A 26,251-nucleotide genomic window follows, 5' to 3' on the forward strand; every position below is an offset into this window, starting at 1 on the left:
GGGACTGTTCTGTCTATGGGAGGACATTTCTCCCTCTTGCCTCATCCACAGGATGCCAAGTAACCCTAAGAACCAGAAGTGCCTGTAGCCTGTATTCCAAACACTCGTGGTTGAAAAGTCCCAGTGACAGCAGCTCTGAAAGATGATGAAGCAGGGGCAGGAGTTCTGCATTGGTGAGGGGGTCAGTCTACCCCCAGGGGTACCCCTTCCCAGTGGAAGTTACTTCCCACCCTTGTTGCCAACAATGACCTTTGTCTGCCTTCAAGTCTGGTCTTGATGAGTACTATTTTAATCTCTGATTTCTCTCATATAAAACTGTGGGCAGTGGGAAGGAGAGGAGGAAATCTCAGAAGGGTCCTGTTCCCTGGAATGACTTTCTCAAGTTAATGATTGAGAGAGTTTACTAGATGCAAGTTCCCAAGCCCAGCAATCAGAGTCTGGGATAGAAGAGAGAGAAACAAACAGATCCACCAGGACCCGAATATTGGGCTGCAACGTTGTCCCCACCTGCCGCCTGCATCAGTCCTGACTTGCTGGTAGATCCCTGAGTACTACTCCTCTGCTGCCCCACAAGGTACGGCTGGTTCTCTCTCATTTCTGGAAATATCAACATTCTCTGCAAGGTGCATGCCCAGAGTCAGGATCTTCTCATAGGGCAGGGATTCTGTAACTTCCCAGAGCCTGGAAGAGCATGACTGACTATCAAGAACCATCCAGAGAGGCTGTCAGATGAATCACTGTGTCTGTTCTTATTCTGCTCCTTGTTTCTCCTGGGCATGATTAACCACACACGCCAACGCCCCAGCCTACGGGCCGTCGATTCCAGCCCTGCATCCCGCCCACCCGTCTTGCTGGGGCAGTGCTCTGTGCAGCTCTCAGCACATCCTGTTTGTTCAGTCCCCTTTGTCTCCCTCTGGAGCAACAGGGAGAGAGGATTCCTCTGATTCCCTTGGCTTTGGGCTTTGAAATCAGATCCTGGCACACCTGATTACACTCAATAGCTGGAAATGGTAAGGATGTCCGATGGGCAGAGGGCTCTTGTTTAAAGCTCTGCACACCAGGAAGGCAGGGGCTGGGTCTCCTCCTCAGGACTGCACTGGAGGGGGCAGGATGCTCTGGCAGGAAAAGCAAACAGTGAACTGAAGGGAAATTCACTTGAAAAAGAACTGGGAGCGCCGTCCGTCCAGCAGTTTGTGAGCCGACCCTGAGGACACAGAGTGGGGCTTAGACTCACCCCTTGCCTTGCACTTCCCCGTTTGGGAAGCTTTGAGTTCCAGGAACCATCTGCCTGAGGGCCAGGAGCGCCAAACCTCTCGGTCCTGCTTTTTATGTAGAAGTGTTGCCTCTGAGACCTTGGCAAAGGGAATAAAAACGTAGCAACTTACTGGCCACCGCAGTGGGAGCCCAGTGGGCACTGGAACATTAAAGGGCAGCTCCAGTGCTTCCAAGGCCCCTCAGTCTCCACACACTGTGAGCTTTCCAGCAGAGGGGCCACCCTAATGCACTAGTCCAGTGGCTTGAGAAGTTAGGAAAATTTCATAACTACAAAAAGTTATAAAGAGCATCCTTGCACCCATCCTGGCTTAAGAAATGAAATGGTACTGATGGCAGGTAAAGCCTCCATTGTCCCCCCTGAACCCATCCTCTTCCTTGCCTCTCCAGCGACAACCTCTCAGTCATTCTGGGCATTTCCTGTACATTCCAGTGAGGTTGTGGCCTTCTTTGGGGCAATTGCTTAACCTTTCTGAGCCTCACGGTCTTCATCTGTATAAAAGGGCTATTGACAGGATTAAAGGAAATGATTTATGATAAATATTTGGCTGTTGTTCTCAAGAAAAGGCCAAAGTCAGCAGAAGGAATTGGGTCAAATGTAAGACCCTTCCCAGCCTGGCCCTGACTTGCCCTGACAGCCTGCTCTCCTCTCTGCAGCCCTCTCCAGCCTTCCAAATGCCCCGCTCCCCAGATGCACCACCTGTTTCCATGCCTTTGGGCCATTGCGGACACTCTGCTTACATACTTGAAATGCTCGTCCTCTGTCTCAGTCTTCCTTCAACTCTGGGCTCAGATGTCACCAACTCTGGGAGGCCTTTCCCGTCACCCCAGGAAGTGACTCCGGGCGTTCCTGTGGCTCTCTGCCTTTGTCTGAGCACTTGCAGTGTGGCCATGACTTTCCCAGTGTGCCTGCCCTGCTCTCTCACTGAGCTGCAAATGCAGCAAGGACAGGGACGGGGTCTCCTCTGGCCACTCTAGCCAGTAGCCTAGCCCACTGCCTGCTGGCACATGGCAGGCCCATGTTGAGTGAGTGAATGAGTGAGTGCATGAATAAACGACAGCTCAGTCATCGGACTCACAGCATTCTGCCCAGTTAACAGGGAAGTCCCCATGTCCCCAGTTCTCCTTAGAGACATTTTTCTCTTCTAAGTCCCAAAACGTCTTTGTTCTGGAAGCACAAAACTGAAAGCTCTCTCTAGATTCCTCAAATAAAAGTTGGAGCAAATAGAATGGGAGAATGAACTTTCTTCCTCTATAACTTCAGCAAACAACAGTTTCAAAGAGAACCCTGGATGGGTTTTACTCAGACCTTGAACATCTTTTTCTAGGTGTCTTGCCATTGTGTTCTTTTTCTTCTTGCAGCCAGTAGAAATTCTTAAAGACATGGAAATGTACAAACTCATTAATGCTGCCTGGAAAATCTGCTTTACCACCACAGAGACAAATATTGGGAAAGATCACTCTGGCTATTAAGGCGTTCTCACCCACACCCATTGTTCTCTGCTAAAATGTTTGGTTGCCACTGTACAGACTCAGCTTTAGTCATGGAATTTTAGAGGATGTGTCTCAGAAGTGGGATCAAGAGCAAGCCTGACAGTAATCTGCACCAGAAGCCATTCAGTCCCCAAGCACTTACAACGGGCACACGGGTCGGCCCAGGAAGGAAATGTGAAGTGAGAGTGAGAGCAGGGATTGGGTTGTGTGTACACAAGACAGAAGTCGATTTTTTTTTTACGTTTCTAACTTTTATCATGATTTATTATAATTTTTAGGTGAATGTCACATAACATAAAACATTTTAAAGAGAACAATTCAGTAGCAATTAGTACATTCACAGTGTTGTGCAACCACCACTTCTATCTAGCTCTAAAACATTTTCATCACCCCAAAAGGAAACCCCATCCCCATTAGGCAGTGCTCTCCAAATCCCTTTCCTCTCAGCTCCTGGAAGCCACCAATCTGCATTCTGTCTCTATGGATGTACCTGTTCCGGAGTTGACACAGATAGAATCATATGGTATGTGGCCTTTTGTCTGGCCTCTTTCCCTAACATAATGTTTTGAGGTTCATCCACATGGTATCATGGATTATTCCTTTTATTGCTGAGTAATACTCCATTGTATGGATACACCACATTTTGTTTATCCATTCACCCATTGATGGACATTTGAGCTCTTTCCACCTTTTAGCTTTTGTGAATAATGCTGCTATGATCGTGTGTGTACAGATATTTATTTGAGTGGCTGTTTTCAGTTCTTGCGGGTATATACCTAGCAGTAGAATTGCTGGGTCATGTGGTAATTCTATGTTAACTTTCTGAGGAACTGCGGTCCTGTTTTCCTGATAGCTGAACTGTTTTACATTTCCGCTAGCAATGTACGAGCACAGTGTAGATCTTATCCTTCCGGGATTCACACTCTAATGTGGTCTGAGGACTCTCCAGGTCTCAAGGGCTATGTTCTGTGCACACAGAACTCACAGTCTATGGGTGAAGATGCAAATTCTTCACAGGGATAGGGAAGAAAGTGGAGCCCTCAGTACAAGTTGAAGGATGGTCCAGAGCAGAATGGACTTCACCTGTCTCCTTGCCACCCATCCTTGGCTAAGCAAGGAACAGACTTGAGAATTTCCTTGTCTGCCACGTCTTATATTCCCTTCTTTCTGGTCCATCTTCATTACTACCTGTTCTCAAGACTATTGGGTCACAGTGGCTTTTCCAGTAAACATGCGGGACTCTGTAAGGACGTGAGCCGGTATTTAGAGCTCCCACATTTGTGAAAGCTGAACTCTACACATGCCACTCATCAACATGTGCGAGCCAGAAATAGGAGGAACATCTTTAAAGAGAAAGCTACAAAAGCGAAGTTATTAATAGTAGCTGTGGGGGAGAAAGGCAAGGCCATCAGCAGAGCCCGCTGAATTAGACTCCTCAGAGGGAAAGGGCACAGAATTGGGTTTTTCTTGAAACCACTTAGAAGGAGCTGAGGCCTATGTTAAATCTGTATATAAGTATTATTTGATTGGAAGAATAAAAAATACTGTTGTATTGTAATCTTTCTTTCCTTACAGTCTTGTAGCTCAAGTGTCAGCAATTTTGGGGGGAAAGTCTTCCTGAAAAAGGCCTGGGTGCCCCTGGGACAAGGTCCTTTCTATTAGACATGGATCTTTATGGCTAAACAAGGGGCTGAAAGAGGAAACAGGGAAGGGAGGAGCCTCAGGGGAGCAGGGCCCTGAGAAGGGAGCCAGGCCGAGGAGGCCTTTGAGAAAAGAGAGGAGTCGAGTCTCCTGGATGTTCCGTGTGGGTGTGGGCCCCCCGGAGGATGGCGAGGAGAAGAGGAGAAGGGGAAAGGTTTGAGCACTGTGAGAATTCATGCTTCCTGTGGGGCTTGGCAGGAAGGAGACTCACCATACCATTTGGAAATAGGTCTTCACAGCACACTCATACGCCTTCAGGGGCACAATGGGCTTTGAAATCCCAGTGTATCTGGCTAAGAACAGGAGGCCCCAGGACACAGCTCTGATTTGAGCCCTGCCGTTGAACACAGGGGAGTCTCGGCTTTCCGCAGGGCAGGAGGAGCTGGTCTTCACCACCTGCCAGGACATAAAGAATGAACAGCCAGATTATATTCTGATAATCTTTTGACCCCATTCCCTTTTTGGGGCCAAGTGGAGAACCTGTGACATCAGCATGGAGAGGAGTGACCTTCCTCACCAGCCACAAGTGAGAGCTCTCGTCTTGACTTTTTAGTCATAATCCAATGGGACATTTGTCAGGATCAGTGGGTATGGTGGGCTGAATGGTGGCCCCCCAAAAGATATGTGCACGTCCTAATCCCTAGACCCTGTGAACGTGACCTTCTTTGGAAAAGGACCTTTGCAGATGTAACTAAGCTAAGGATCTTGAGATGCGATCTTCCTGGATTACCCAGGTGGACTCTGAATCCAATGACAAGTATCTTATAAGAGACACAAGAGAAAGAGGCCCAGAGACGTGGAGGCAGAGACTGGAGTTCTGCAGCCCCCGCCAAGGAATCCCAAGAGCCACCAGAGACTGGAAGAGCCGAGGAAGGGTTATCCCTGAGAGCTTTTGGGGGAGCTTGGCCCTGCCGGCACCTTGATTTTGGACTCCTCCAGAACTGATAGAATATATTTCTGCCGTTTTAAGCCACCAGGTTTGTGATGATTTCTTGCAGCAGCCCCAGGAAATGAATACAGAGGGTTTGCATGGAGAGGTGACGTGACCGGAGAGCGAGAGAATCCGGAGGTCTAGAAAACCCAGTTCAGGGCCTGGGTTTGCTGCTGGTGTCTGAGGGCAACTTTGTTACCCTTGTGCTGCGAGTCTGTTTCCTCTCGTGTTCCTCATGTGTTTGCTCCTCATGGTTGAGAGCGAGGCTCACGGCTCACTCGAGGATGCTACTCAGGATCAGAGGAGGTCAGATCAGACCCTCACACCTATATGAAATAGTGGTAATAGTAATGACCACACTCTATAGACCGTTTAACACATGCTGGATAATTTACATTCGTTATCTTATTTGATCTTCAAAATAATCCTACAAGGGGACTATTCTCATGCCCATCTTACAGATGAGCAAGCTGAGGCTCTGAGAGGGCATGTAGCCTGTTCAAGGTCATTCAGTGAATGATGATGGAGCCAGACCTCAAGCCCAGGTCTACCTACGCTTGATCCGCAGCAGTACCAGAGACTCAAGCTCCACAGAAACAGTCGGTCCAGTGTCCTGCGGCGCCCCACAGCACCTGGCTGGCTGATGAGAAAGGATTTGTTTATTTTCTGAATATTAGCACCACTGGCGCTACAGTTTGAGTGATGGATTGATTGAGATTAAGGTTGCTTCAAGGACCTCATTAGACCCTGCCAACAGCAGACGGATGGTAAAACATTCACATTCAGGGGAAAATCTTGTCAGAACTGATACTGATCAAGCTCCTCTCAGGCCCAAGGCTCCGAGCCCTTCTCCCCTCTCCACCACGCTGGGGGAAGAGATGAAACGCCTAACCAAGTGGCCTTTCCTATGTGAGAAGCTGGGCAGTCCACAAACATCCGGGCATAACTCACTCGCCCAGGCGGGACTGAGAAGAGAGGAAACTGGCTGGAGAGAGAAGCTCTGGAAAGGTCCTGTCTGGCACTGGTTCGTGTGTGGGGCCCTCTCTTTGTCAGGATGGACTCGGGCACGCTCTAAGTGCAGGGAGTCTCTGTGGTTTCACAGGGTCGCGGTCAGAGTTTTGGGGGATCTAGGCTGATCCCCGTCTTGCTGCCGCTTAGACTGCGGTGCAGCTAACATGGCAGCCTCTTCCCAGTCCCTCCGGCATGCCGTGTGGGAAGGAGTGCAGGAGCAGGGAGCCCGACCAAGGGCCTGCAGGTTTCCTCCCACGCAGACTTCTGTGCAAGATAAAGTCAGGCAAGGCTGGGCCACAGGACAACAGCATAATAAATTCCCCTCCGGCCTCCTCCCGGCTCATTGTTCTGTTGCAGGAGTTGTTTTGAGTACGATCAAAAGGAAGGAAGAGCACTGGGCTATCAGGCTGGGGGAGAAGGATGCTCTCCTCGCCACTGCTGTTGCCCTTGGCCACCCTGATTTTAAATATGAGGAAACCAAGGGCAACGTGCAGCCTAACCCCAGCTGCTGAGGCCCAGCGGCCACGCCGAGGCCCCACCGAACCTCTGGGGACACAGCAACCTGTCCAGAGCCACTGACAGCAGCCCTGGTCACACAGGTCTTGTCCTTCCACCGAGGCCAGGGGGCTGGGAGGCCCGAGCACAGGGTCAGCGGTGGTGTGGGGCAGGAGCCGCAAATGTCCCCTGCTTTACCCCTTGGGCTGAGAACTGAGGCCCGAGGCCACAACTGTTGGAAATAATAGGCCATAAAAGGATCCTCCTGAGTTTGGCTGGCCTAGAGCCTACCACTTAAGGCAGTGAGTGGCCCAAGATCTCGGGAAACGGAGTCAACTTCAGGACTGGTGGCCTTGCTAAACTGAGCCCAGCGTCAGGCCTGGGTGCGGGGCGGTGTGCCCCATGGTCCCCAGCACTGGATTCCTGCAGGGAACTAGAGCAGAAAGCATGGCTTCCTTCAGCCCCAACTTCAGAGGCCGAAGGGCAGAGTGAGGGTTCCTCCTGACACACTCGCAGGCTCAGAGGGTCCTTGGCTCTCTCGGATGCCTACCCTGCCTGACAGCCAGAGTCTGATTTACCAGGTGCCGGCTGCAACGGCCCAGTCACCTTTGTCTGGGCTAGAAGCCATGTCTGAGCCATCAAAGGAGCCTGGATGGGGGAGGACGTCAATGTGCTTCCTCAACCAGAAAGGTGGTTTGAGTTCGGCCAGAGCAGCCCAAGCAAAGAGCAGAAGCCTGTCAATTGAAAGCTGGGGCTGCTGGGAGGTCACCCCACAGCAAAATGAGAGCCATTATCAGTCTCATCCCAGCCCCAAGGAGGGAGAGCCTTTGAAGCCACAGACAGGCTGAACAGAACTTTCCACCTGAGAGACGCTGGAGCTGGGAGGTCAGGCTGCACGCAGCCCCCACAAAAATGGATCAAAGCCTGCTGCAGAGGGAGGGGCCCACAGCTGCAGCCCCGCTCCCCCCATGGGGCCTCCAGGGCTTTCTGAAGGCAAGTGGGCTGCCTTTGCAGGGGCCTGTGGGAAAACCCAGCGCAGATGCCCTGGGCAGCCAAACCCCTGGGGACTGCTGGGAGAGGGAGAATAAACCCCTCAGTGGTCCTGAAAAGAGAGGGAGGGAATTAAACACACAGAAAATGCTGAGACCACCCACCTGAGGAGCGCCTACCTTTCGGAAACAAATAACTCCAGGCTTCCCAGGCGCACTTCTAAGAGAACAGACAGACTGAGCACAGCACTTGGGGCTGCATGCGGGGGCGGGGTGGGGGGGGGGGGGGGTCGGGGGGGGGGATTTGTGGAAATGTGGGAAGCCTGGCCCTTCTAAGCATCGGAAGCTTAATTTAAAGTGTGTTGGCCCCTGTGGTGCCTATTCAAGTGTTTGCTTACATCCCCTCTCCTCCCTGTCCACCCGAGAAACAGCAAGAAGCCCGGTTCAGGCAGGGACAGAGTCCTCTGTGGATGCCTTCAGTGTGCTTCTCTCAGACTGGACAGCTGTAGCTGCCAGGGAACATTCTAGGGGCCTCTTCCAGGCTGGATCCGGGGGATGAGGGCACCTGTGAGGAGGCCCTGCCTTGGATGCTGTGTTGGACCTGCCTGGACTGGGCCCTCTGGGACAGCCTCGGCCCACCCTGCCTGGCCAGGTCCTCTTCCCTTCTGCCAGAAGCTGGCCTTTGGAGGCTGGGCACTTCATGGAGCCCACAGTGTGGTCTTTCCTGAAGTGGGTGCAACAAAGCTAAGCCACCTCCACTGTGCTCTCCTTCTCAAAACAATGGGAAGGTTCCGTTCTTCTCCTTCTCGGGAATGGGTTTGGAGGGAGGGTGGAGGGGGATAGTAATGTGGAGGCCTTGGAGGTATTCGGGTGGAGGAGGGGGTGTAGGGAGGAAGTGGGCTGCTCAGGAGCACCGGGGGAACCTGAGATGAGAAAGTTTCAGAGCCGCGGGTTTAACCAGCTGGCATTCTTTCCAAGACGGATGAAGAAGAACCAGACAGAGGGCCTCAGGGAGGAGAAGCAGAACTGAGGATAGAGGCATCTCCTCTGTCTCCGCTCCGGAGGTGGGATCCTAAAGAGGGAGCCTGCTAGGAACTGCTGAGCTCCCACCCACCACTCACTGGGAGATTTATACCTTTTTATTGCTTCACCCAATGAGATGGCTAGGATTATCTCCATTTTAGAGGACACAAAACAGTGATTCTGAGGGGTGACTGAGGCTCTCTGAGGACACACATGGAACTGTTGAGCTGGAACTCCACCCTCAGGTGGCCTGCTTTCAAAGTTCATAACCTTCCCCACTCTTTCCAGTCCTGCCCTGCCTCTCAGGGCTAGGCATATGTTAGTAGATGTTCCATAAATATTTGTTAAATTGAACTGAACTGAGCAGCTGAATGCATGCAGGCCTCTTCACCCTGACCAAGAGGAGTCCTTTGAGGGTCCATTTATGGAAAGAAATTCTCTGAGGCATCAAATAAAACCCTGCTCTGAGGTGCAAGGAGGCTGTTTTTGAGATTAATACCTCATAAAGTTTACGCGGACCCCCCAAAAGAAAAACAGAAGGGACCTAGAACAATAAAAAAGCAGAGTAGGTAGATAATAAAACTTCCCAGCGTTATCTTTCATCCAGGAAGCACAAAGCATTCACAGGCTCTAATTACATCTTCATCTCCATGGCCCTCTCTAAAGTCGGCAGACACACGGTAACAGTAACCCTCCTTGTAGGCATGTGCAGAGTTGGGTACCAAAAGCTTTAGCAGGTCTCCCCAAGGCAAACAGAGCAACAGAGCTGGAAGTGGGAGCATAGCCTCTTTCCCCAAACCCGTGTTGGATGCTACCTCCAGCTCTGTTTCTTGACTCAGCAAATGAAACCAAGTTCTTCTTTGAGAGGTTTGGGGGCAAGGGGCAGACTGATGGGGGCAGAGCCGAGGAATTAGGCCTCACTTGGGCCTGCATACAGTATAAATCCCGCTTTGCTTGCCTATATGCATGTCCTTTAATTCAGGCACATGTTCATTTGCATACGTTGCTGGGTGCCCACAGTCACAAGGGCACAGAGGCCTGGGCTGGGCTACTCACTTTAGGTAGTGCCACACCAGACCATGAGACCTCTGGTGATGAAGGCTGCAAAACAGTGTCTGGGCTGACGCCCATCCATGATGGTCTGGGAGGATATGCTCCTGGTGGACATAGGGGATATTGAGGCTCAGACAGCTGGAGATGGGAAAAGGGACTTCATTGCAAAGGAATTACCCTTTTTTTGTCAGTTCACATCCCACCATGTCACTTGGCTTTGATAATATAATAATAATAATTGCACATGGCCTGTCAATGGTTCTCCTTTGCCAAATAGCATTAGGCACAAATTCCCTCACTAGACCCTGAAGCCCCTTCATAGTGTGACTCCAGCTGGGACCCCAGTCTTCTTTATTGCTCCTCTCCTAATTTCTGTGCAGCGATTCTCAATCTGTGGGCTACAGACCTGTGTGGGGCCATGGAGGTTCAGCAGGAGGTCCCTAACTCTGTATACCACACCAAGTAGGGGCAGCAGCCTGAGTCAGTAGTGTGTAAAATTAAGGCTAATTTGAAAGCTGTTTGCCATTGTGTGTTTTCTTGAGAACTGAAGTTCAACAACTATTATGAAAAGAGGCCCTCATTGTGGTAGTGGTTTTCAAACTGGGATCCAAGGAACCCCTCAGAGAGTCCCTGAAGTATAGCCAGGGGGAGGGTCAAGATGGAACCAGGGCAGATGGGACCACCCTCCACACACACACACACACCCCCCTAACTCCTCCCCTCCCCTTGCAACCAGGGCAACTCTGCTTTTATCACTTTTGCACACTGGGCTCTCTAATAAGATTTTATTTGAAGAAAGGACTCTGCTGGGGAGGAAAGTGGAGCAGAGTTTACAAGCAATGGCTGAGCGTAAGTACACATACTTCTAGCCAGCCCCTTGCCGGTGTCCAATGGAGCACAGTGAGAAGTCTGCCCAGCCCCGGTTGTGCATACCGTGAATAAACTGTGGTGTGTGCATGATGCAATGGAAGGCATTCCATCTGCCCAGACCCACACAGTAAGCACCCTGGGTTTGTCAGTTTCTTAGATGCATTAAGTCCATCTGGCTGTAAGAAATTTAAAAAAAAGAACTTTTACATTAGCCGGTCCTATTGTCAACGCAAAGACGGTGTCCCTTTGCATGTGTAGTGCAACATTTACTGCTGTCGGGGAGGGGTGGTGAGTCTTGGATGTGCCAGCTCTTCTTGTGCGCCAACATTCCCGGGGAAGAGTGGTCTTTCGGGGCCCATTTTCATCTCCTTTAGTTTCCACCCGAATTAGTCTTTGCTCATTTGGCTGGTGCCTCCCACCCAGGCCTACAGAGGACACAGTTTGCCCTCAGGCAGCCTGGGCTTAGAATAAATGGGAGTAATAACAGGCGGCAATGCAGGACCCCGAGATAGGACTTCCGGAAATTCTTCGGCTGGCCCCCATCCTCCCAGCCTGGTTTCAGACAGGGTAACATCCCTCGTCAACCAGAACAGCGCTCGTGAGTGTGTGAAACTCAAGCGGGAGATTGGAAGGGATGCCTTTGTCCCTGGTTTTCATTCTGCCATCCACACATACTTTTAAAGAGCCACCTCCCCAACACACAGGCTCAGGGTAAATGCTATAAAATGGATGGTAAACCTCTCTGCTACATGAATGCCCCGTTAGAGGCAAATGAGAAACAATGGCAAGCAGACCCAGGCCTGTCATGGCTATGACTGAGCCAGTTGGAATGTGGCTCTGTGTGTGTGTGTGTGTGTGTGTGTGTGTGTGTGTGTGTGCGTATACATGGGAATATAAACATACTTGGCTCTGAGTTTCTGTGTGCTGGGGGTATGCTGAGGGGGCAAAAAGTTCTGTGTGTGTCCGAGACGGTGACAGGGAGCACCCACACACCTCGATGCTCAAATTTGTAGATATAGGGGAATCAAGGGGAAGTTTTGAGAATGGGAGAGTGTCTGTGCATAAGCACGTATCTCTGCTCACGTGTGTTGGGGGAAACTGAGGGGAAATTTTGTGTTTGGGGGTGTGCACATGCATGGTGGGTGTGCGTGTATTCAAGTGTGCAGAGGGGAAGCTGAGAGAGAGTTTTGAGAGTCTGTGAAAATTCTCAGTTAGAAAAAAATCTGGCAACTCCCCACACCGCAGGTTGGTACGCATTCACGGCTTGTGAAGTTCATTTCCTGTGCTAGTTACCAGCCCTTGTTTACACAGGACACAAAACACGATCTGAAACAAAGCTGTAGGTATCAGAGGTGAGCTGAGGGAGAGTGTATTTCGAGAGGGTAGGAAAGGAGAGAGGGAGGGGTCGCTGTTCTGTGTCTTTTGAAGGACCAATGAAATCAATTTTCAGTATTCATCCACAATCCTCACCCTTCCATGCCTGGGAGGGAGAGAAGGTAGAGCTCTAATTTTAAAAGTCTGTCCTCTTTCATTGCTCTGAAGACATTTTGGCACCCAGTCTGCTCAGCCAATAGCAGCTGGACATTCTCGTGTGTTTCTGCGGTTTTGAACTTGTCTGGCTGGCTCCACTCTGAGCTTTAGGGTGCGAGCCCAGCCCCAGGAAGTGTTTATGGGCTTTCTCACTCGGCTTTCTTCTGGCTTGCCTTTGTTTGGTGGCACAGATGGGGAGAGCTTGACTTAAGCCCTGTGTTCTTTGTGTGAGGGCCCCAGATCACACACAGTCCGCGCACTGGCAGCCACAGAGAAGTTGGGGATTTGGGCCCAGCACCACCACAGCATGCATGTGGGCAGACGCTTATGAACCCCTCAATCTGGAGAGAAACTGCAGTCTACAAACAAACTCCTTGGCGTGTGCCCTTCTCAGAGTCTGTCTTGCCAGTGTGTTCATCCATGTGGCACCCAGCTCATAATAAACGCTCAGTGGCTGCCAATTAACCATGGTGCATTCCATTCCATTCAAGGGCCGCGAAGCCATTACCAGAGCTAACGTCGCTCTTCAGCACAGCTCAGGTCCTTGCTAGATCAGGAGTCTGAACGCCCTCACAAGTTCCCCTACACCTGTTTGAGAGTCATGAGCCTTTGCTTTTCCTTTAGTCTGGACTCAAGGAAGCAGTAGCAAAAATCTCCTGGCTGTTGGGTTCCATGGAGCAGAGAGCCTGACTGAACCTATCAGGAAACCAATTCTAGACAAAACAGAACTTTGAGGATTACACCCGCAGCCCTAGGTGCTGGTGGAAGAAAAGAGTACCAATCAATATGCTGGGAGGCTCCCTGGAAGGGAGAAGCCAGAGAAGCCATCCATTGTCCCCTATCAGGCCAAGGTCGAAGGCCTGCTCAAGGCTATTTCTGAGCACAGAGTCCCTTTGATGGTGGGACACAAAGATGCTGATGGGGTCATTTCCCAGGCTTTGCCCTGGTCCAGTGCAGGACTTCAGTTGTTTATGGTGATAGGAGTTTGCTTGATACTCTCATACCTATACCCTGCTCATACCTATACCCTGCTCAGCTGGAGTCCCTCCTTCATCCTCAGGCAATTCACAGCCTCGTCACTTGGAGACCACTGAACAATAGCAGAGTTCTGAAGATTGAGACCCATGACTCCTCAGTGAAGTCTGAAACTCCTTTGAGGCACTATCTAAAGTTCAAGGAGAAGCTTGCTAAAGAAAAGGGACCAGGGAACAACAGTGGAGATGGAGAGAGTGAAGGAGGGACCGTTACCCTTTATAGGAACTCTTGGCTTCTATTCACTGGGGACCTTTACACAGAGTTCATATTTCATGCAAGCTAGTGTGGCACTCTGTTGATCTGTTATTTTGTTCATAGCCCAACATAACCACCTTCCAGAGTGTTGCAGGTCACTGTGACTGCAGCCCCAGGGGAGGTCCTTCTTGGCTGGAAGGGTCTCCACCTGGAGCCCGGGCCTGGCCCTGAAGGAAATAGGCTCCTGTGGGAAGAGGCCTGGACTTGCCCATGCTGCTCCAAGGCAGCAGCTTTCTTGGTGTCATCCGTTTGCCTGCCAAGACTAGTCTCTGGGAGGATGCTGATTTCTCAGGCTTCCCTGCCTGTCCCCACAAGGATGCCAGCAATTAGTTAGCCCCCAACAGCTTGGAAGGGGGCCTGATTGCATTTCCAGCCAGCAGCATTTGCACCAGAGGTTCTTTGCTCAGGTTTCCTTACAAACAGGTTTGCTTTTAGGGAAGGGTGGGGTTCTCCTCCCTCGTCCTCCCCAAGCACCGCATGCCCCTCCATTGCTGTGCCTGTGAGGCAGTCATAATCCTCCCCTTCCTTCGTCTTCCCCTGCTAGCTTGGAAGTTCCTGAAGCCCAAGGGCTGTCTTAGAGGCGCTAGAGAGTTGGGGGTAGCCTGGGGTCCCGATGGAGTGACGGTTGCCCTGGGCCCAGAAGGCCTGGGCTGAGTACCCCCACTGGGCCTTGGATAAAGGTGCTTTTCAAGGGAGGTATGTGGTCTGGCCTATCTGATTCTCATCCCCATCACTCAGCGCTACATTTCTTTACCTAAAAAAAGGAGACATACCACCCTGAGCCCATCACTGGATTGTTTGGACAACCATACATGAAAAGGCTTTGTAAAATGGCCAGTGCAGCACACATGAGGGAGTGGTATTATGTTAAAGCCCCCCAACTCCCTTCATTACCAACGTCTGATGGACAGAGATCTTTCTGGGATTCAGAGGCCCTGTTCTTCCTAACTGTGGTGTTTCCTATGTGACCTTCAGTGAGTTGCTTTGTCGCAGTGACTCTGTTTCTTCATCTGTGAAATGGGAGTGTAGGGTTGTCAGAGCGAGTACTTTGAACCCTTGACTGACCAGCATCATTTTGGCATTGTTCTTTATTGCCATGGGTTACATGAGCATAAAGACACTTTCCTGAAGAATGATCTTTAGAAGGAACCTAAATCGTGGGATGATGTGGGAACTGAGCGGATCCTAAGCCTATCCTTTGTTGTCATGTAAGTGGAATGCCTGCCCAATAGTTCTCCAGCTGAAGGATCAGCACACTTTTACGATAAAGGGGCACATAATAAATATTTTTGGCTTTGCAGGCCTTAGAGTCTCAGCCACACCTCCTAAAGCAGCCAGAGACAATACATAAACAAATGGTTGTGGCCATGTTCCAACAGAACTTTTATTTAGGAAATCAGGCTGCAGGCCCGATTTGGCCTGTGGGCTGTGGTTTGCTCACCTCTGATTCAGCTCATAATAGGTGCCCAGCAAAAACGTGAGAAAATCATTTGTTGAAGGTAAGTGAGTAGAGACCTCTCTGCTCATCCAGATCCTTGATTTTAGCTGTTTACACAGACCCAGGTTCTGCGTTCCTGCCACAGGGTCAGAGCGCCAAGACCCTCACCTCCTTTTCACTCCCCTCCCCCAGATTTGAGAGATCACAGGCTCATTCAAACCCACTCGCTTAATGGAGAGCAGAGTTTTTGTGCCTTCCAGGATCTGTCCCCACCCTCTCCCTGCCCAGGGCCTTTCCCCTCCATCCCGTTTGTGGGACACACAATTTGTAATCTCCTTAAAACCAAAGAAGCGAGGTCTCTGATTCATGTAGATTACAATCAGCTGCAACCTATTAATGGCCCAGAGCCCAAGACAGATTTTAGGAAACAAAAACACTGGACCAAATTAGACTGAACTGGCCTCTGTCTCCAGGGGAGGGAGGTAGGGTAGGAGGCTGGGGGTGAGGGGAGTGGCCATGTGGTTTTCATTAATTTGGATTCTCTTCCTGAAGCTAATTCACCCAACACAAAGCATGTGTAGCGCCCTGGAAGCAGCCAGCCTTGGGGCTGGGCTCTCCTTGGTGAAAGCCCCCGGTCCTGATGGGGGGCTGGAGCTGGTTGTGTGTCTGTAATTAACAGGTTTCAAAGTGGTTATTTTGGAAAAGAGAATTTCAGTGGCGCGTTAAAAGCCTTTCATCAGCCATCAGCCAGCATCCCGAGGCCTTCGGCAGGGCCCTGGCCACTTACGGCTTCAGAGAGCTTTGAATTCCCAGGGTCCTGTTTGAGAATGTGGAGCCTTTTTGCCCAGGGTTTTATTGGGCTGAGGATTGTCATGATTTTCATTATGTTGTTTGGTTATTGGGATCATAAAATTGTTTCTCTCTTCCTAGAGTACCTAAGAACATTAAAAAGAAAAGAAAAAGAAGAGCCCCTGACTTTATGGAAGTTACATAACATACAAGCTGTGACTCCCTCATGGGAAAGGGCTGGCTCTGCCTCTGGGCGGGGGAACATCACAAGGGTGGAAGAGGCAGAGCAACCGGCCAGCACCCCATCCTGACCTCATGGCCGAGGAAACTGAGGCCTGGAGGGATGGCCTGGCCGAAGCCGGTCTGGACCCTGCTCTTTTTCCTCCTGGTGCATCAAGGCTGTAAAGAGTTGGAAAGGTAGAGAAGGAGTTTGAATTCTCCTGGACTGGTTCTTTGGGACACTTCTAAGAGTGGAAGGAAATGGTCAAACTCACAAGCAGCTTAAAATAAAATGGACAGGGAAACAAATCAGGCCAGTGCTGGGCATTCTGATGGTCCCTACATGAGGGGGCTCTCTGCGGACACTAGAACGGCTGCGCTGAAGCTCTGAGAGGAGGAGAAGAGTCACGAGAGCCTTCCCTTGGCACCCCCAGCCCTGAGCCGTGGAAAGGAGGGAAATAGGTACCCAAATCCCACAAGCACAGACATGATTTCTTACCGCTCTGAATACAAAACCTCTGAAACCTGGTCAAGCTCCCAGAATCACCATATGGGATGACAGGAACTCTAGCTAAGCCTGCATAATCTGATAAATGGAACACCAGCCTGGCTTTACTTCCTATTTTGATGATGGCTACCTTCCAGAATCTTCTTTCATGGAAGACATGAAAAATATTCTGGGAGAATTGCTATTAAATAACCTCTGGTACTTGAAAACAATGGATAGTCTCCAGAGCAGCAGGCCTTGCTTTCAGTAGGACGCAAGTAAGACCCAGTCCACGATAAAGCCATGAAGCCATGTTCAGAGAATTAGAGTGCTGGAGCTGGGAGAGAAATGTGAGTGCAGTTAGTCCAGGCCTTGCTTTTACCAATAGGGAAACTAAGGCTTTGGAGCCAGAGTCAGGGTTCCAGGACATGGTTTCCAACCATCAGGGCTTGCCTAACTATACCATTCTTCACCAGCCGACAGTTCCCCTTTGCCTCAACATTCTCATTCATTTAATATTTATTGAGTACCTCCTATGTGTCAGACACTTCTAGGCGTTGCTAATTTTGTTTCTTTAAAGTTTTTAGAGGTGGAATAAAAGAGAGACATTCCTATAGGATACATTAAAGACGGAAAGGAAAATTTTCCCCCAAAATTCAGGTTTTTAGGAAACTTTGTGAGCCTGGGCATCCTCGGGAAACACCTGCCATTCTGGGTGTGCCTTTTAGATGGCTGCATGCTATCATTGTGACATAGGGATGGGCTTACCTAGTCTGCCTCCCCTTGCAGTCACGTCACTCCCAACAGCTACCTGGGCAGCCTGGCCCAAAGGATTCTGGGAGTGAAAATCCTCAAGGATTCTCTGGATCCAGGTTTGAGCAAGTGCTGGTGGGAACCCAGGCCAGCTGAAGAAGTGTGGATTGTACGGGTCCCTCCGTCTGTTTCCCATCGTTTTCCTCCTACAGTTCACTTGTCAGTCCTTTGGTCTTGTTTACCTCTGTGTGACTAATTCCTCAATTATAAATCAGAGAACTTGGCACTGAGTTTTGGATTATCTGTGATCTTTAACTTTCCCAGGGCAAAAGAAATTAAGCCAACAAATCTCTGGTTTGGTTTCTCATGGTTCAGCATCCAAATCATGGACGCACTGATCTGTGTAGAGTGGGCCCAGCCTGAGCCTACCCACTGCTCCCCACCTCCTTGCGGTAAGCAGTCATGCATGCATCCATTCATTGATTCATTGTGCATTCAACAAATATTCAGTGAGCACCTGTGTGCCAGACTCTATTCTAGACACTGGAGATACAGAGTGAAAAAAGGCAATGTCCCTCCTTACCCTGTTTACATCTTAGTGGGTGTAACAGAAAACAAGCAAACCAACCAACCAAATATACATAAGTACACATATATCAGTGAGTGATAAGTACCTTGAAAGAAGTGAAGCAGGTTATAAAGAGATGGGGTGGAGTCAGGAAGACCTCCCTGAAGAGGTGACATTTGGGCAGAGGTTGAATGAAGACAGAGTAAGCCATGTTTGATGCCAGGAACAAGCATTCCAGGCAGAGGAACAGTAAGAGCAACGGTCTGGGACAGGGACAAGTTTGATGTGTTGGGGAACCACAAGGAGGTCAGGGACCGGAGCAGAATGAGCGATGGGGACAACAGTGGTACATAAGATCAGGGGAGTGAGCAGGGAAGGAAGACCCTGGCCTTTGTTCTGAGCATCACCAGTGTCTTTGGAGGCTTTGGAGCAGGGGAGTGAGGCATGCAGCAGAGAGGCACACTGGCGGGCTGTGGAGAAGCCGACGAAGCGACCATGGCCCGCTCGGGTTAAATGTTTGCGCTCAGCACATGGCAGATGGTAGCTGCGCCTCATGGGCGGTGCCTGAAGTTGAAACCTTTGAGGGCTACATGTTTCAACAGGGTGAGGCTGAGCCTGGAAGCTCACTACCTCTCTACCAATTAGTCTTAAGCCCCAAAAAAGGAAATGCTTCTGCTTAAACAGCAGGGTTGGGCCCCGTGAGTCACAGGAGCCTCAGTCAGCTGGGTCACCACTGGTAGGCTCTGGGAAGTTGCTGGTGCAGCGTCTCGAGCCTCCAGCTGAGGTGTTTGGCCGCCTACTGGGGCCTCGAGACACACTCGGAAGAAGCAGGCTCCACTATAGACCTGGCCTTTAGTTTTGGCTGACTGTGTACTGTCTGGTCAGTTTCCTTCCCAGAGCCTTTCTCTGTGCAAAGTGCGCCACCTCACCGGGGAGCAGAGGGGAACAGGAAGAGGGATGGGCTTTGGGTTCAGTCAGCCCCTGGATGGGACCCTCACCTTGCCACTTAACAAGCTGTTAGAAAAGCTACTGAACCTCCTAGAACTGTGCTATCCGATACAGTAGCCACTAGCCACATGTGGTTAAGTTTAAATCAATCAAAATGAAATAAAATAAATTTAGTTCCTCAATCGCACTCAGCACATTTTAAGCACTCAATAGCCACATGGGGCTGGTGACTATCACAGTATCGGACATTGCAGATACAGAACATTTCCATCATGCCAGGAAGTTCCCTTGGACAGTTTCACTTCTTTAAAAAGGAAGTAGCCCACGAGAAATGCACGAGTTATGCACAAAGCACGGGGTACTTCGCCTGTCTCATTACAGGTGCTCAGCAAATAGTCACCATGATTTATCAGATGAATCTCTGTCCCAGCTCTGCTAGAGGCTAGCTGTGGAGCTAGTCACTCAACCTCTCTGAGCCTCAGTTTTCTGATCTGTAAAATGGGAATGATAAGTCATGCTGAGTGAACGCCTCACAGCATAACATGATCCTTGTTTTTCTCAATTCTCCCTGGACCTATGAGAACTTCCTCACTGACCCTCTGCTGTCTTATCTAGACCCAAATTTGGAATCTCCAGTCCTGCTGTACTTACTGGGCAGCATGACTTATATTGTGGCTCAGTAATGGATTCTGGAGATTTTAGCCATTTGGAAGAGTTTGAACATGGTTAGTGGTAGGACGTTCTAATGACACAAGTGGGAACCCTGATCAAGAAAAATAATTGTTTTGACTCAAGTGAGATATTTACCTTGCTCTGATGCTCTGAAGGCAGCATGTCTTGAGTCCCCAGCCCTGGGCTCCTGCTTTCTTGCCTAAAGTTTCCCTGTGTGGGTGCGGCTCTCCGAGAGAGGTTCTCAAGCACTCTTCTGGTATCTTGGCCTCCGATCAGTCTTCCTTTTTCCACTTTGGGGTTTTGTTGTTGTTTAAGGTTATTAACTGCAGGCATTTGGTGGGTGGAAGTTGGGATTTGCCTGGGGCCGGGAGGAAGTTATTTGCCAGGCCAGGATAAGGTGTGGTTTAAGAGTGAAGCTGGAATCCCCTCCACCTGCTTAATGCATTTCAGGGGAGATTTGTTTTCAACTCCCAAATTACCTGCTAGGATTTCTAGACCTGAGATCCATTCTCCCCTGGCTGTTTTCTTTCATTTCCAATAAGAAAGACAAAGAAAAAAGAGTGAGAGACTCAAGAACATTCTTGCACTCAAATAAAATTACATACAGTGAGTGAATTTCTTTACTGCCTTCATAAAGCAGTTAGTAGAAGGGCCTATACAAGCCGGCAGAACCTCTGCTCCTGGGGAGGCGTGCCTGGGACCGGGGAGAGCAGATGCAACTGGGGTTTTACAGAAAACTCAGGGAAAAGCATGGGCTTAATGTGTCTAGTGGAACTTTCTAAGTCTTTTCTCCCTGCAAACTGCTCTACCTGCAACTTTCTCTTCTCAAGTGATAGCAACTCCAAACTTTAAGCCATTTAGGCCGAAAACCTAAAAGGAGTCATCCTTGATACGCGACTTTCTCTCACAACCCACTTCCAAGGTGCTGGGGAATCCTATTGGCTCTACTTTCAAAATCTATCCAGAATCCAACCAATGCTTACCACACTCACTGCCAGCATGCAGGTCCAAGCCTCCAGCATCTCTTCCCTGGTCAACTGTGATAACCTGCTACCAGTCTCGCTCTTCCTACTTCCCACGAATAGGTCTCCCTACTGCTGTATACCCTACAGGATATTCTCAACATAATAGCCAGATCAGAGCACATCCACTTCTGCCTCAAACCCCCAAATGACCTCAAAATGACCCCCATCTCATTCAGAGTAAAAAGCCAAAGTCCTTACAGTGGCCATCAAGGCCCTAAAGGATCTGGCCGTGTTGCTGCTGATCTTCCCTCTCTCTCTCCTCCGCCTCAGTCAATCCTCTCCAGTCACACTGGCCTCCTTGCTTTCATCAAGCACACCAGACCCAGGTCACATCAGGGTCTTTGCTGCAGCTGTCCCCTCACCTCTTCAAGTCTTCACTAAAATGTCACCTTCTCACTGAGGCTTACCCTGACCACCCAGTTAACCTTGCAAGCTCTCCATATCTGGGGGTGCACCACCCCCTGGAACCTGACTTTACCTTTTTTCCCCATAACATATCACTTTCTAACATACTACATAATTTTCATATTGGTTATGTTTATTGTTTCTCTCTCATCTCCATTCTAGAATTGTAAGCTCCACGAGGGCAGGGATCCTGGTCTGTTTAGTTCTCTGCTCTCTCTCCAGTGCCTACAGTCACCTGGCTCAGAACCGCTCTTCTTTGCCCACTAGTGACCCAAGTTTGCCTGCAGGCAACCCCCTTTTGGAGACCTAGGCTGTTCAGGGAGCCGGGATCTGAGAATGACCAGAGCTGAAGTGAGCTCCAAGCATTGCCAGGCAAAAGATCCAACAAACCAAGCTTACAGAGAGGGTTAAACCCATAAGGGAGCCCCCCAAAAATTCAAGTTCAGAAGAAACAGAGCTAGAAGGAACTGTCTGCAAGCTCCTAGAGGGTAAGTGAGCAAGAAGTTTCCTAAATGATGGTATACCTGTGAGCAATAAGACAAAAAGAAAAAGAAGGAGGAGGAGAAGAAGGAGGAGAAGGAGAAGCAAAGACCCTTTTAAGATATGGAGCAATTCCTTGAGGCTAGCAGCTCTCAAATATTTTGGTTTAAGGAGTCCTTTATACTCTTAAAATTTGTTAAAGACCTCGCAAAGCCTTTGTTTATGTGGGTTGTATCTATTGATAAATCCTGGGGTAGTGGCCTCCAGGATAGACTCTAATGATCCTTGTCTCCTGGTATTCATGCCCTTGTGTATTCTCTCCCCGTATTGAATCAGGGCTAGTCTCTGTGACCAACAGAGAAAGGCAATATTGAGGGTGTGTGATTTCAGAGGCTAGGTCATAAAGGCCACCAGAGGTTTCTACTTGGTCTCTTCTATTTTTTACTCTGGAGAAAGCCAGTCTCCATGTTTTGAGTACACTGGGAGAGACCTACCTAGAGAAGGAACTGAGGCCCCTCTCAACAGCCAGCAATAACTGGCCAGGCTTGTGAGTGAGCATCTTGAAAGCAGATCCCCCAGCCCCAGTCAGGTCTTCAGACGACTCCAACCTCATGAGAGACCCTGAGGCAGAATTGCCCTTTGAAATCACTCCTGAATTCCTGATCCACAGCAACTCTGAGGCGTAACAAATGATGATCGTTGTTTTAAGCCACTAGGTCTTGCAGTATTTCGCTATGCAGTGATAGATAATTAAATCATTTACCATATTAAATAATACACCATGATTGCACATTAAGTAATACACCACAATCAAGTGTGATTTATACCAGGGACACAGGGATGATTCAACATCCACAAATCAATCAATGTGATACACCACATTAACAATCTGAGGAATAAAAACCACATGATCATCTCAATAAATGCTGAGAAAGCATTTGACAAGATCTAACATCCATTTATGATAAAAACTCTCAATAAAATGGGTATAGAAGGAAAGTACCTCAACATAATAAGGCCATATATGACAAACCCACAGCCAACATCATACTCAATGGGCAAAAATTGAAAGCCATCCCTCTGAGAACAGGAACAAGACAAGGGTGCCTATTCTCGCCACTCTAATTCAACATAGTACTAGAGGTTTTGGCCAGAGCAATTAGGCAAGAGAAAGAAATAAAAGGAATCCAAATTGGCAAGGTGTAAGTGAAACTCTCACTGTTTGTAGATGATATGATTTTATATATAGAAAACCCTAAAGAATCCATCAGAAAATTATTAGAAATTATCAACAACTTCAGCAAAGATGCAGGGTACAAAGTCAACTTACAAAAATCAGTTGCATTTCTATACTCTAATAATGAACTAACAGAAAGAAAACTCAAGAATACCAACCCATTTACAGTTACAACAAAAGAATAAAATATCTAAGAATAAATTTAACCAAGGAAGTGGAAGACCTATACAATGAAAAATATAAGACATTATTGAAAGAAATCATGATGACATAAAGAATTGGAAAGATAGTCCATGTACATGAATTGGAAAAATAAACATAGTTATAATGTTCACACTACCTAAAGCAATCTACAGATTCAATGCAATCCCAATCAGAATCCCAATGACATTCTTCACAGAAATAGAACAAAGAATCCTAAAATTCACCCCCCGAACAGCTAAAGCAATCCTGAGAAAAAAGAACAAAGCTGGAGGCATCACAATCCCTGACTTCAAAATATACTACAAAGCTATAGCAATCAAAACAACATGGTACTGGGGGGCTGGCCCCGTGGCCAAGTGGTTAAGTTTGCACGCTCTGCTACAGGCGGTCCAGTGTTTCATCAGTTTGCATCCTGGGCGCGGACATGGCACTGGTCATCAAGCCATGCTGAGGCGGCGTCCCACATGCCACAACTAGAAGGACCCACAACTAAAAATATACAACTATGTATGAGGGGGCTTTGGGGAGAAAAAGGAAAAAATAAAATCTTTAAAAAAAAGCCAAAGAAACATGGTTCTGGTACAAAAACAGACACACAAGATCAATGGAATGGAATTGAAAGCCCAGAAATAAAACCATGCGTATACAGACAGCTAATCTTTGACAAAGGGGCTAAGAACATACAATGGAGAAAGGAAGTTCTCTTCAATAAATGGTGTTGGGAAAACTGGACAGCCACATACAAAAGAATGAAGGGAGACCATTATCTTTTGCCACACACAAAATTTAACTCAAAATGGATTAAAGACTTGAAGGTAAGATGTGAAACTGTAAAACTTCTAGAAGAAAATATAGGCAGTACACTCTTTGACAGTGGTCTTAGAAGGATCTTTTCAAATACCATATTTACTCAGGCAAGGGAACTAAAAGAAAAAATAAACAAATCGGACTTCATCAGACTAAAGGCCTTCTGTAAGCAAAGGAAACCATGAACAAAACGAAAAGACAACCCACCAACTGGGAGAAAATATTTGCAAATCATATATCTGACAAGGGGTTAATCTCCATAATACATAAAGCACTCATACAACTTAACAAGGGAAAAACAAACAACCGAATCAAAAAATGGGCAGAGGATATGAACAGACATTTTTCCAAAGAAGATATACAGATGGCCACCAGGCACATGAAAAGATGTTCAGCATCTCTAATCATCAGGGAAATGCAAATCGAAACTACAATGAGATATCACCTTATACCGTTAGAATGGCTGTAATCACCAAGACACACAACAGCAAATGCTGGAGAGGATGTGGAGAAAAGGGAACCCTCATACACTGCTAGTGGGATTGAAAACTGGTGCAGCCACTGTGGAAAACAGTATGGAGATTTCTCAAAAAGTTAAAAATTGAAATACCATATGACCCAGCTATCCCACCATTGGGTATTTATCCAAAGAACTTGAAATCATCAATACAAAGAGACTTATGCACCCCTATGTTCATTGCAGCATTATTCACAATAGCCAAGATGTAGAAGCAACCCAAGTGCCTGTTGACTGAAGAATGGATAAAGAAGATGTGGTATACATATACCATGGAATACTACTCAGCTATAAGAAAAGACAAAATCGTCCTATTCGCAACAACATGGATGGAACTTGAGGGTATTATGTTAGCTAGGCCAGAAAGAGAAAGACAAACACTGTATGATTTCACTCATATGTGGAAGATAAACACATGGACAAAGAGAACAGATTAGTGGTTACCAGAGGGGAAGGGGTTTAAGGGTGGGCATAAGGGGTAAAAGGGCACATATATGTGGTGACTGACAAATAATAACGTACGACTGAAATCTCACAATGTCATAAACTATTATGGCATCAATAAAAATATATATATAAAAAATAAATACAATAACCAAATAAGTTCTTTTACTACTTAATAGGATAAGTCTCAGAAGCCTAGAGTTATCTAATCCAAATTCTTGATTCTTCATTACGTTAAAATTCTTTTACATGCAAAAAAAATTAAAACTGAAAAGTATTTAATATTTATTTGTTAATCCACTTAATATTTATTTATATGAATACATATTTATTTATTCATTAAAGTTCATAAATTTGTTAATTTGTTAAAAAGTTAAAAATAACATAATCTTATTGTAAAAATAATTGTGTTTTACAAAACAAAACAGAACAAAATTTAGTGAGAAGAGAGACAGTGTTTTACATTTTTGCAGTCTCTTTAATGTCTGGCTTAATAGAGGACAGCTGGATTCTCATATCTGCTTCTGCATTCAATCAGCTGTGATAATGTTGTTTTGGTTGAAGTATATGAAGGAAACCCAGCCTCACATAGATAGATAGCTGGAAAAGGGAGGAATATTTTAATAGCCTTTTCAGATAATTGCGGATACTCTTCTTTGAGACTGTACCAAAACTCAGCAAATGGCAGTTTATTAAAAGTTAGTTGCAATGTGGAATCTGAAACGATATCAATGAACTTTTCGTACTCAGTTACATTAAAATCCATTTGGTCTGTCTCACACTTTGAATGGATCTTTTTCCCATGCGTGATTTTGTAATACCATGCATGGGTCATTCGGAAAATATTGCTTCACTAAGTTATGCAGATCTTTCGAGTTTGATATATTTCATGATGAAAACTAAAAATTCACATTTGTTAATATCACCACTGATCTCATCAGAAACTTTTCTAAGTATTGGGAAAATGTTAAGCTCACTGTGGCAGACAGAGGTTTTCAAAAATTCTAATTTTTGCTAGAAAGCTTTTATTTTGGCAACAAATACTGTCAATTATCTTTCTTGAAGTAACAGGCTGACTTTGTTCATTTTGAAGAAAATATCTGTCAAATAACCAAGTCTGAATAACCACGGGTATTTGGTCCTTTTGAGTAAACATGGTGTTTCATGAATGTGACTAGTTCAGCTCACAACTCAGATGCCCTCAAAGTGTCTTTTCTCCAAATAACCATTGTACTTCCGGATACACCAGAAGTAATTTATGCTTACTTTTGGATAGCCCCACAGAATAATAAAAAGACGTGTACTTTGGGCGAGATTTCATAAAATCAATAACTTTTACACTTTCATCTAGGACATTCTTAAGTGAAACTGGTTTCCTTTTGTCCTGTGACTTTGTGGCAGTGAAGAATAGTATGACTGCCAGCACAGTCGTCAGGGGCCAGCAGTTCTACCCAAATGTCAACATAGTGAAGAAGGCATTGGTATTGGTATTGTTATGAAAATAGTTTTGACCCTACAGATACCCTCATAAGGTCTCAGGGACCCCAAGGGTCCATAGACCTCATTTTGAGAACCATAGCTTTAGGGAAATGGGTGTCA

The 26,251-nt window shown here is 47.6% G+C and overlaps 1 protein-coding gene across 10 annotated transcripts in view; it reads left to right on the top strand.

Moving 5' to 3' along the window:
- RAD51B (RAD51 paralog B) overlaps positions 1 to 26,251 on the top strand; it is a 672,513-nt gene that overhangs the window by 565,492 nt on the left and 80,770 nt on the right. For 5 of the 10 annotated variants that reach the window (XR_011532980.1, XR_011532981.1, XR_011532977.1 and 2 more), the window contains one exon: positions 16,028 to 17,635. The exons of the other annotated variants lie outside the window; for them this stretch is intronic. Coding sequence is in view for 2 of the 5 variants with exons in the window: in XM_070594106.1 (XP_070450207.1) it covers positions 16,028 to 16,197 (170 nt within the window). In the remaining 3 variants the exon portion in view is untranslated. Of the gene's footprint in view, positions 1 to 16,027; positions 17,636 to 26,251 lie in introns of those variants that run through there. 10 annotated transcript variants of the gene reach the window in all.

Source organism: Equus przewalskii, chromosome 25 (genome assembly GCF_037783145.1).
Source record: "Equus przewalskii isolate Varuska chromosome 25, EquPr2, whole genome shotgun sequence".
Lineage (NCBI taxonomy): Eukaryota > Metazoa > Chordata > Mammalia > Perissodactyla > Equidae > Equus > Equus przewalskii.